The following is a 12,860-nucleotide window of genomic DNA, read 5'->3' as shown; positions in this document are numbered from 1 at the left end:
GATGAATTTTTAGAAAAATTTGCAATACAAAACTTGTGCACCATACCCCACTGAAGTTCTGTTGAGTCATCCTGTGAAACTTGCTACTATTGAAAGATGAGGAAAATTCTGCTTTTAGATAACCAAGGGGCTCTGACAGGATAACTCATCTATTTAAAAAAAATAGATCGTTCGTATCTGTTTTGCTGATAAACATCTTGAATTATTTTTTTTTTAAAAGAAAGATCTATAAGTGCAGAGATTTTTTTCTGATTGACCTCTAAGGTATCTTCTACATAGGATTTAGGCAGAGGGTAAGTGCGTAAGTCACAAGTCCAAATTGATCCCCAAACTGCTTTGGTGCCTAGTTTCATTGGTTGCTTCCATTTTGGCCTGAAAAGATCTGTGGGTTCATAGAGTTGGGGTTTTTTATGCAGAGGTATCAGCCTTCAATGAGAGGGCAGTCCAGATCTGGATCAGGGACTTCTTGCAGGCTAGACAACCCACATCCAACTCCAGATCATGAGGCTTCAGACAATCACTACAAACACTGCTGTGTCAGTGCCAGCAGGCAAGGAGTTAATGCTGCCACTGCTGAAGTCCTATTGCCAGAGGTGCTGACAGAAGCCACAGGGTCGGTACAGCCGGCACCCAGGCAGTGAACACTGCAGATTTTAGTTGCCAATGCTAACACTGCAACTCCAGAAGCTATGGCAAGTGGTTGGGAAGAGGATCGATTACTTTGTGGCTTCTGGTAGCCTCTGCAAAAAGCCCCACGGGCCAGATGATCCACCCCTGCAAGCCAGATCTTTCCCATGGGCCATATTGTTCTAATGTATAATGCATAGCGTCTCCATACTAAAGAATCAGTCAATTATGTTTGCCCTATTTACTGCAGAAGAAGCCTAGGTTCCTAAGTATGTTAATTAGGTACCTATATTTTAGGTATTGTCATATATAAGATATTGTCATGCATGAAATACAAGCTGCATAAATGGAGGTGCCTTAGAGATCATTTAGGCTCTGGGCCTCAATTTCCTTTCCACTACTAATGTTATTTGTTTGGTTTGCATTTCATTCAGCTTGGAAAATCAAACTTAAGAGCTGCTAAGTTGTTTGACATATGCACATTATTTAGTGAGTTTATTTGGAAATAATTTCCACATGCCCATATATTTTAGCATAAAAAAGATCTGACTATTTAACCATAAGTGCAGGTGGTGAGGTTACTCAGACAAATGGCAATGACTATCCCCAGGAAATGAAAAATGTCAGCATTCTCTGCAGACAGGAATGGAGCCCTGGTCCCATCGAGCTGTCTGAGAGCTTCCCTGTGGTCATGGACCCTGGAAGTCCTAAATGTCTCTCAGTCTGCACAGGAGGTCTTCTTGTAGATGTGGACCCTGGAAACCCTAGTGCTTCACATTCTGACTCATAGAAAAGTAAAAATTTTTTGGAAGATGCTTGGAACCCTTGCTTGGTTCCTATGGTAATTTCAGTAAAACTGGTTCATCTCTTCAGAATGCTTCAAAGTCAATGAATCAGCAGATTCCAATGATAACTATTTTCTTGGGTTGTTTTTTTTACTAGCTCTAATAATACTCTTCTGCTTGGGTTTTTTAATAAAATATAGAAAGCTTTAGATAAAAGCATTATTTGATTGGAGTAAAAAAATCTTTCATGAGAACAGACCTGTTTACAATAGGACTTGTAAAATGCCCCTCCTCCTCCTCTCCTCTTCCTGGGGTGGGCCGGGGGGAAGAACGTGTCAGTGAACCCAGTCACTAACAGCCTATCCTCTCCCCTGTTGGGGAAGGAACACCACTAGGCATGCTGTCAGGGATTGGTGGGCAACTGGTGATCACTGACAGATCAGCAAACACCGGTGCTTGCTTTCACAAGGGCAGCAATGGTCCCTACCACCACAGCAGCGGTAGTCCCTGCTGCCCTAAAGCAGCATCAGCAAGTCCTGCCACCACCACCAGGGCAGCAGCAGCAGTTCCTACCACTGCTACTAAAGCAATAGTAGCAATTCCAATCCAACCACAGTGGCGGCAGCAGCTGTCCCTGCCTCTTGAGGCAGCATCAGTCCCCACCATCACTGTTGGCAGAAGTATTGGTCCCCACTGCACCAGTGAGCAAAGCTGCAGCCTCTGATCCTCATTGGGCTGCAGCAGTGCTTCCCGGCAAACTGTCACTGAGTCAGTCACCTTCCCTCTCTCCATCCCCGCTTGGAGGTGGGTAGGAAGAGCAGAGCTCTGTGGGAGGCTGAGAGAGCAAAGAACTTTGTTCTACTGAATTCTTGAGATGTAGGGAATAGGGCATGAAGAAAAGCTGAGTGAGGATCCAGAGCCACCTTTGTGCGGCTGAGTTCAGCTTCTTAAAGCTTGGCCATAGAGAAGCTTGCAGTGGTGTTGCTCTCATTATCAACAGGTTATTGCAATGGAAATTAGACCACAGAACCCACAGCTACCAAGCAGGGTAAACTAGATGCATGTACTGTTTAGATACAAGTTGGGATGATATACTTGTATTTCAGACCTGTGTTGGAATTGCCGCATATATTGCAATATCAAAATAAAACACGATTTAAGACTTTGAATGTTGCTTATTTATTAGGGGTCAAGGGATGGAAAGTTTTTCTACTCAAAATATATTAATGTTATGGTACACAAATTATTCTGTTATGTATTGGTCATAAAGATTTAAAAGATCTTTAAGACTTGAAGTGACTCTGTATAAGTTGTCACATTTGATGCCTTGAATATTCATTTATTTCATGATATGTAGATTAGTTTAATTATTGGCATTATTGCTACTTGAAGATTTCAAGCTCTAGGCTTTAAGCTGTAGATGTTTTTATATGATATGCTAGATCTGACAGTGTTGATGTTCTCTTTCAGGAGACACTGATAGACTGGTGTGATGAAAAGGAACTTAACTTGATTTTAACAACTGGAGGAACAGGGTTTGCACCACGAGATGTCACTCCAGAGGTGAGATAGTCCTGGATTTAGAACAGTCTGCCCTTTGGGACAGAAACATCCTCATGTACAGAAATTTCCTTCACTGAGTGCTACATAACAAGGGAGGAGTAAAAGCCATAGGAAGCACTGTGCAAATGAATGAGTTAAAATTCTGAATCTCTGATTTCAGAGGACCCAAAGGCTTTTGACTAAATTTTGACAGTACTGAATAGAGTTCCATCCACTACACATAACACAATTGCTGCAGTATTTTGGGATAATGTTTCTAAACACTGCATTTCAATACTGTACAGTTCCATAGTGCTAATCCCAGTCACAAATGTGACTTGTGCAAGGCATCCCTTCTATTCTCCTACACTGGCTACAATAAGTACGTTACAGCATAAGGGTGAGAAGAGGAAGAGATACCTCCACAAGACTCTGCTGCCTGTTCCACAAATGCTGCCACAGCTGTATTACATTTCCAGGAAAGAAATACAAAGTAAAGGCAAGCAAACTACCTTAAATCTGCTCTCTAGTAATCTTGTGCAACTACCTAGTGATTACCTAACTGTTACCTAATAATTATGATCGAAGTATTTTAGTGGCAGTGGTCCCAAATTAAATTAATCTGATTATTAAAACTGTGTTTGTTCATATTTTTCACCTTCACAGTCTCATTAGAGGGCAGAGTTGAGGTTGCTTGAGTGCCTTAATTGTATATTTCCTTAATCCATGTGGGTTTAAGTATTGTCATAACTTCAGACTCTTTAGATTTGTAGCTCTTAATGTTGTGTCAGTTACAACATACCTGTAGTGCCTTCTTCCCCCTTGAGATGTTGATATACAGTGTCAAGCTCAAGTGTACATTAAAGTAGGTTTTGGTGTGGCAATTTTTTTTTAAGATTTCATAGATGAAAATTAAACAAGAACCCAAATTGAATGCTAGGGGCAGATTCATCAGGAAGTGAGAAAAATGTGAGGCAACCTGAGCATACTGCTTAGTTAGGATTTACAGCTGCTTTGCGTTATCAAACTAGCCAAAGTTTATTGGTGCATCTGGTCCCTAATTTGCAACTGACTTACTGGTTTAGAGGGTATAGGTCCTGTGTGAAAGAAAGGAAAGGGGAGAGCCCAATTCCCAAGTTCTTATGTCCCTATACTCTTAAGGATGAATCTTTACATCTATTCCAGTCTCTCCAGCAATACTCCCTTGTTTACAGAGAAACCAAAGCAATTAAACCATGGGTAGGTAGCCTTTCAAGTAGTGTTGATCAAAGCTAGTTGTGGTCCATCAAAAGCAATGGCTGTTTAGACAAGTAACCTGCAACTTGGAATGCTTTACACAAGCATGCAGTCTCCTTCCCTCACTGCTTCATTACAATCAAAAATACTGTTGAATTCAAATTCATTATAGTTAGAAGGATAACACTGATGTGTTGAGTTGTCTCAGGTTATGAAGGGCCAGCTTAAATGTTATCTGAGCTGTTGAGCTGACACTCATTATTCCTCACATTATATAATTATAACATCTAAATAAAAATCAATAAATTAATTGCGATCTTACCACTTTCCACATAACCAATGCACAAGTTTTCAACTGATTTTTAGCTGTACTGAAAGTTTGGAGGGTCTGCATTACTTCCTTATTAAAAATCATTGGGGTGTGGGGACGGTGACTGATACAGAAGATTTCTTAAAGGGCCAGTTTTTAAATATATTTAACTCAAACCAAGTAACAGATTTATTTATAATTTGTCAAAAAAATCAGTCTATACTTAGAGCATGTTTACCTAAAAGGCTAAATCCCTACTTTCATTAAAAATGAAATTCAGTCTTAACTATGGAGTTTTGATCAGTGTCTCCAATATGCAGTAATTTTAAGGGTTTATTCGAACAGATGTTAAAGAAAACATCAGTCTGTCAGAAATGAAATAACAAGAGCGTGCCAAAGAAAAGACTGTTATTCCAAAATGAATTATTTCTCCTTTGAAATCAGTTGGAGGGTAAATGCACATGAGAAAATCCAATACCTCAACATGAGGTACTCAGACAGTAAGAAAACTTAAGTTGTTGCAGGAAATGGAATTAGTATCTGAAGTGAAACTAATTCAGTTAATAGTGAATTAATAAGATCTAGAGTTTTGCATTTCTAAGATGATGGGGGGCATTGTTCTACTGAAGATGTCATCTTTTAGATGTGATTTTTAAAATCAGTGTTGATCAGTTACAGTAATTGAAAACCATATGGCATTTTTCTTTGCAGTAGAACAGTCATCCCCACTGTCCTTAGTCCAGAGGTTGGCACTGTTTTCTAGCAAGGGGACTAAAAGACCTAGCTCAGGTCTGAGGCAAGCAAGCATCAGCACCCAGCTGCCTCTGCTGTTTCTCCCTGCCACCAAGCTGTGACAGCACAGCACAGGCAGAACTCCCCACCATCAAATGCTGTTGAAGCCACAGCTCCACGGGTCAGATTTAGCCTGCGGCTAGAGGTTACTGACCCTTGCCTTAGTCCATGGTCAACTTGAATAATTATATTCAAGTTTGCTTAATCTAATTTGCTTCTCTAAATTCTTGTTGTAGTTTTAAATTGGGCAAGATTGCTTTTCATTTTCTGTCCAGAATTACTGTGTAGTATTGCTAAACATTGTTATTATAAAATTGTTGCTTTCTATACCATATTGTATGCCTAGGTTGATTCCTATATTTCCAGTAAAAATATTACTTAAGATGCATTTAATATTGTAAATAAATATCTGTTAAATTGAAACAGCATTCCTAGAAGAGTATCGTTATTAAAATAAAAAAAACTCAGGAAATGTATAACTAAGGTTCACAAACAGCCTTTTCTCTGACCCTGTATCCCCATCTTTACTCCACATATATTTTGGAGTATTACTTAAATCATATGGGTTACTGCAGGTAATTGGAGGCTGAAGATTTTGCAAGTTGCCTTGTAATGGTAGATATGGTACCATAACTTATAGACTGTCTATGTGGAGATAAAAAGATGCTTCTCACTATCAGTGGAAGGCTGAATTTGAAGGCAAATCTGTCCTTGTGTCTGTAGGTGGTCCCTAATTGTCATGGTTAGGGTTTAAATTTTGTATCTGGAGTATGGTAGTTGATGGTATTTCCTATTTCAGTTGGAGCCACAACTCATTATTGATTTAATCATAGTTCAAGAAAACTTTTCTGTTCGTACAGTATGGTTACAAATTAGAAATATGGAAAAGGTGTGGTGGATTGGTTATAGGATGGGTAGGTATAAGGGAATTGTGGTTGATCAATGGATGGGCTTGACATCGGGTCTTACTTGAGATTATCTGTGCTATTAACTTTACCATACACTTCCTAATGTTCAGCCTTTTCCCTAGAACTGCAAAATAATAAAACTAGTTATTTAATTAATATGCAGGTGCAGTTTTATCAGAATATCAATTATATTTTGTCTTAAATTTTGTAGAAAATATTCTAAAGCAATGACATTTTATAATTTATTATAGATCCTTATGTTCCCATCTGATATAAAAATATATTGCTATATCAATCAGTTCATTCAAGGAAAAAGACTCTAGTCTAGACAACCCCTTTATTTATTCTTCCCACACAATTTTTCACATGCATGTCTTTCCAAAATAAGAGCAAATATGTATGTTCCTGCATTCCTTGAAAAATATATTCTTCTGCCTGTTTTTTTTAATCTCATGCCCGCTTCCATACTTTCCATCCCTGAAATTTCTTGTATGTGTTTGGTGCCCTACAAAATTCACTCTGTCTACCCTCAGAAAAATAACACATTGCCGCTAATAGGTGTCAGCAATTACTGCAACTAATCTGCAGTTTGGATGCCGTTTAGCTGCATGCACTGCTAAGGGCAAAGCGTGTTTAGTTTCACCTCTACTGACAATTGTCAATACCTGGAATTTTGGGAATGTGAGACCCTTCAAGGCGATACGGATGTACGCATATATATCACACACTTTCTAATCCACCAAACAAAAAACAAACACATATACTTGTGTTTTGTATCTTTCTTCCCATTATTCTTGATAAGCCTCTTCCTTCTTTGTTTCTATCTGCTTCAAATATTTATATACTGCTTTTATATACATGGAAACATACTTATATTCATCCTTCAGCTTATCAATGCAACTTTACATGTTTTACTGTCTTCTAAAGTTAACTCCTCTAAACTATTAAAAAATGTTGTTAGTGTTCTTTGAACTCCTTCCATATTTGTCTGAAGGAGGAGGTGATCAGAATGAAACACCATGATCTAAATGCAACCGCAAAAGTCTTATATAGAGAGAAAATGTCACTTCTTTTGTGATGTAATCAATCTGTGTAGTAGCCCAAAATTGCACGGCCATTTTTATAACCATTTACTAACTCATGTTTGCTTAGCTTTCCCCAGGCCTACCAGGTCTCTTTCAGCATTATTGCTTCCCAAGCATCTCTTTTTTTTCTCATGTTTTGGTTATTTTTTTTCAAGCTGAATCATATTTTATTTACTGCCATTTTGTAATCTATCTGTGTCCTTCTGTACCAGTTCTCTGTACCAGGTGGTATTTACAACACCTCCTAGTTTATATCATGTGCAATTTTTGTAGGTGCTCTATTTACTTCTTCCAGATTTTTCCATGGTCCAAGCATATGTTACGCCAGTCTCAGTGTCCCCATCACACTCTCATACAGAGAGATTTTGATTTATTAAGACACAACTCAAAATAAGCATGCAATTCCTTTTGCTTTTTAGATTCAAACAATTCCTCTCTAGGTCTACAGATTCTCCTACACTACTCCCTTCAGGGACTGAAACATATCTGCCCTTGGTGCAGAGTTCTCAGCCCTCCTGGAAGCTGCACCTAAAGTCTTTTAAATCTGTCCCTAGGTTCCAACAAATTACTTTTCTCTTTATTAACTGGCTTTCAAAATCACAGTAGAGTGGGAAAACCACATCTTTCTTCTCTTGTGGGTCACTGATCTAGGAACCATGTGAATTATGGTATCAACCTTTACCTGCTCAAACTGTTGACTTCCTGTATCACAGTGGGAATTCAAGGCTCCCCCCATTATATAAAAGCATGTTTTCTATTGTCCATCTTAGACTTCTCACAGGGTCCATTTTCCTGCCACTCTCCAGCTCACTTAGCTGACAGCTAACTTGTTAGTCTGGTGTAGTCTCCCTAAAAAACTGTTATATATGCTGAAAACTGTTCCACTTCCTTTGCGTCTCCCTCTCAAATGAACTGTGGGCTTCTTTTATAGATAGTATCTCATCTGATAACTGACCCTTTGGGAACTATAGTTCTTCAAATCCCTTGGAGAAATGTGTAGGCCAACACGTCTGCTCTTAGGCTTAGTACAGAGAGTCAAAAAGCCCAAGGCTGAATAGATTAAATCTTCACAGGTTAGTCTAAGCTGCATAGATTGAACTGATAATCAAGTGAACAGACATTCACTTTTGATTCCAGGAATGCAGCCACGTGCCTTCAGTAACTTAAGCCAGAAACTGGCGGGGAGCACTAGAGCACGCCCCCCTGCTCGACTGGAGCAGACAGCTTGGGCCAAAGCTAGCTTGCCCGTCCTATGAGGAGGGGTTTGCAGGGGAGGTGCAAAGAATCCTGGGATGCTGCGGGACTGTGAGTTAACTTGAACCTGGAGAGGATCTGGAACAGAATTTAAATAAACCAATTTAACCTAAATCATTTAAATCTGATACTACATCCATCCAGGTTTATCTTATACCAGTTTCAGCCATTTTAAAGGAGTTTACGTGTATTGAATTTCTGTTGTGTTACAGATTTGAACTAATTTTGAATCACTTGTACCAGTTTATACGTAATTTCTGTCCCTAGTCTTAAAGAATCCACAATTTGAATGGTATCAGCTGCCCTAAACAACCACTATCTTTCAAGCAGGGTAGACAAAAACTAAAGGCAGTTATTGTTCCTGGATATCCTTGTACATATTTGTTATTGTATGATTTAAGAACATAAGGATGGCTATATTGCATTAAACCAAAGGTCCACCTCATCCATTATCCTAGTTCTAACAGAGGCAAGTAGGGGAAGAAGATAAGAAACAGGGCACACATAGAGTGATCTGTTTCCTACCATGCATTCCCAGTCACAAACAGACAAAAGATTTAGGAATGTCCTGAGCCTGAGGCTATAATTTGTAGTAGCCTTTCTTAATTACCTTCTGATCGCTGTGTTTTAGAAATTTTTCAATCTATATGCTAAGATTTTTAGTCAAGCTAATTTGAATTAATTTTTCTATAAATTCCATAAGGTGTTTGACATACTGTATTAAAAATTTTACAAAAAAATTACTTGGATATACTATACTTAATACATTCCCTTAGGCCTCTGGCAGACATGCAAGTAAAGGTGCAGTGGGATGTGATGTGGGATCCCCACAATCACATTTCCTGCCATGCCACATCCAATATCAGAACCAGTCGCGCCTTACTGCCAGTGCAGGTAGAGCCCAGGATCATGGTTCCAGGCTCCCCTTACACATAAGTAGCAATCTCCCTTGGCTGGGAGCCCCATCAGCTGATCTGAGCTCCCAGCTGCAGGGGTGCACCATCTTTTTCAAGGTGACTTCACGTATCCCTGTTACTGGGAATTTATTAAGCAATATACCCCTCAGAAAAATGAGCTGAAGATTTATAGCTAAACAGCCATAGTGTTAGGTCAAGGTCTGACTCAGAGTTACTTCTCTACAGATTTCTAGGAATGGACAAAACAGAAGAGGACAAATAAACAAAACAGTATATGACTAGGACTAGAGAAGTAATTTTACCTCTGTATATAGTATTGGTGAGTCCAATACTGGAATGCTGCATACAGCTCTGGTATCTATCTTTTTCAAAAGGATTTTTGAAGATGTGATAGGGTGCAGAAAGTGCTCATAAATATTGTTTGGGGGTTAGAGAAAGTGCGTTAACAGGGAAAGACTTAAAGAGCTTATTTTTTTAGTTTATCAGAAAGAAGACAGGGAGGTAATCTGATTACAGTGTATAAATATCTTCATGAAGAGATAATAGTGGGAACGAAAGGCCCCTTTCATCTAGTGGAGAAAGGCATAATAAGAAAGGCATAACAAGGATCAGTCTGGAATCTGAAATCAGATAAACTTAAATAAGAAATTAAACACAAATTGTTAAACACTGGAACAAAATACCAGTGGAAGTGATGTATTCCCTCTCCTTTGATGTCTTCAGATGAATACCTTTGTGGAAAATGTGTCTGTATTTGACTAGAACATAAGAAATTGAGCTCAATCCAGTACTTTTGGGTGAACTTTGTTGAGCAGTGCTGTACAAGAAGTCAAGCTAGCTCCCTCCCAGCATACAAATCTATGAAACAACATCAGTAAGGTCAGTTGGATCAAATCCATAAGAGAAGTTTCAAACTGGACCCTGAAGTTAACAGGTAATCAGTTAAGTTATATGAGGGTGAGAGATGGTTATGGTTGCATCTCATTTTTCTTTTGGTATATAAGAAAAATAGTAATACTGTAGCAAAAACACCTTTAAAAATCTTTTAGTTCTGTGAAACTGTTAACACGAGGAGGACATAAGGATGCTGACTATCAGAATTGGGACATTTATAGTATTATTTTTTTCCTACATTAAAATGTTTTTTAGCCAATCAAGTTGCTTATTTTTATTTTTGCCCATTTTAGATATAGTATTGTTTGCTTTACCTCAGCCTTCACAAGTAACTTAAAATAACAAGCTAATAATAATTCCTGCATGTCTTCACCTTGTATGCAAGAGATTCACAACCCTCAGCAAAAAAAATAAATGAAAACTTTGTAAGATTCAGATGTTTCATACAGAATAAAAAAACAAAACCTGAGATGTCCTATTTTCTGGTCAGTAGTGGATTTCATTTGAATTCAGTGTGTAACATTTTTATTCCAAGGTAACACCAGAAAATGGAACTGAGAAGACTTGGCATATCCCAAAAGCAGATGATTGGATCATTTCCAAACTATTACTGAAACAGTAATAATATTGTAATGTATATATAATTACAGAAAAGCAACAAGAAAGGTTCCTCTGCTACTTGTAGTCTTGCTGTATTTGGACATGCTTATACTGTAGTCACTGCAGTGAGTAAAACTCTTGTAAGCATACCTGCATTAGCTGTAAACTAACTAGCTTTGGTCCTGCTAACAGGGTCTACACCTCAGTGTGGATTAAATGCCTGAGAACTTACTAAGCATCTTTGGTTGGTTTTGCACCTCTTACTAAGCTCTGTTTTGCCTTGCCTACACTGTTAGGAGTATGTAAATTTATTCGCTTAAAGCTAGTTTGTGTGTTCCTGCATCAGTTGCAGAGACTGATAAACAGAGTAAGAAAACTCTATGGAATGTGGTGATAACAATTCATGCCAAAATATCCAACTGAAAAGTCAACAGTGGGTGCGTCTACATGTGCGCTTGACTGTGCAGTTGTTACTGTGCAGTCATTTAGTGCTTCAGCAAGTACTAAATGACTGCACAGTAACTGCCAGTACTGCACAGCCCCGGTGCTGCACAGGTCATTTCTGACCATACTGCACAGCTTGTTGCTACTGCACAGTAGCGGTGGCATCACGGTTCATGCCCACTGACAATGCGTGATGTAGCATTTTGTGTAGACACGCCCAGTGTCTCCATGAACAAATGACTACAAGTATGAGTAGAGTGACTGTATGTCTTGGTTTGGCCAGGGCAGTCCCGGATTCCATAGGCTGGTCCTGGCCAGTTGGTCAAAAGCCCTGGGCCAGAATCTAGAGTCTGGAGAAAAGAAGACTGAGCAGGATTTGATAACATTCTTTGAATACCTGAAGGGTGATTATAGAAAGGATGGAGATGGACTTTTCTCTGTGGCTGTAAGGGGTAGGACTGGGAGCAACAGACTCAAGCGGGGAAATTTAGGATGGAGATTAGGAAGAGCTATGAAGGTGTTCAGACATTGGAACAGGCTATCTAGAGAAGCTGTGGAATCTCCATCCTCAGAAACGTTCAAAAGCAGGTTAGACAGACATTTGGCTGGGATGATTTAATCAGGGATGTTCCTGCCTTGAGCAAGGGGCTGGACTAGATGACCTTATAAGGTCCCTTCCAGCTGTGCTTCCCTATGATCCTATGAACCATCCAGCCTGAAGAACATTTTTTTTTTACAGAATAGTTTTTAAAGTTCCTATCTCAAGAACATTTGAATGTACTTTGCATAAAGGATTTAAAATCTCAGGAAATTGAGCTGATAGTGGAATAAAAACAGTGGTCCTGTTATGCTAGATGATAGGAGGTGGGACTCCCAGAGACCACCTTCCAAATTCTTGTTCATATTTAATAGGTTAATACCAAAACAAAATACCTTTTGTGTTGTGTTGTACTGTAGTGTACTGTAACACAACACGACACAACACTGTTCCATAATTAAATATGCAGCCAGCTTCCCCAGCCATAGTTGTTTTAGATATATTGTTTTATTCTATGTTAGGTATGATATGTAGCATAAGCAAAATATATAGTCATTGAATAGAACATTATAATTCAGGGGTGTCAAACATACCGTCTATGGCATGTGATCTGGCCCATGGGTCACTGGACTGACCCCAGGTACTGGCCCTGACCCTGCATGCTGCTAGACCCAGCACTATGTGCTCTGCATGCAGCACAGGGAGACAGTCTGGGGTATGCATTGTGTGTGATGCCCTGCTAGACCACCATGGTGCACTGGCTCCAGGGCCGGTCTGGATTGGGCAATGCTGGAACCAGCATGAAGTCACTTTATACAGTGCATGGCGAGGCTGACCCTCTGTGCTGTGTGCAGTGTTTGCACCCAGTCCAACCCTGTGTGCCACGTACAGCATGCAGTAGCCCCAGAGCCACATTCACAGCAAGTCC

The 12,860-nt window shown here is 39.3% G+C and overlaps 1 protein-coding gene across 11 annotated transcripts in view; it reads left to right on the top strand.

Moving 5' to 3' along the window:
• GPHN (gephyrin) overlaps nucleotides 1-12,860 on the top strand; it is a 693,379-nt gene that overhangs the window by 376,520 nt on the left and 303,999 nt on the right. For all 11 annotated transcript variants that reach the window (XM_019519214.1, XM_019519213.1, XM_019519212.1 and 8 more), the window contains one exon: nucleotides 2,883-2,975. In XM_019519214.1, coding sequence (XP_019374759.1) covers nucleotides 2,883-2,975 — 93 coding nt within the window. The remainder of the gene's footprint in view (nucleotides 1-2,882; nucleotides 2,976-12,860) is intronic.

This window comes from Gavialis gangeticus, unplaced genomic scaffold (assembly GCF_001723915.1).
Source record: "Gavialis gangeticus isolate Ggan-Ray unplaced genomic scaffold, GavGan_comp1, whole genome shotgun sequence".
In the NCBI taxonomy this organism is placed as follows: Eukaryota; Metazoa; Chordata; order Crocodylia; family Gavialidae; genus Gavialis; species Gavialis gangeticus.
This window is presented reverse-complemented; position numbering and strand designations above follow the sequence as displayed.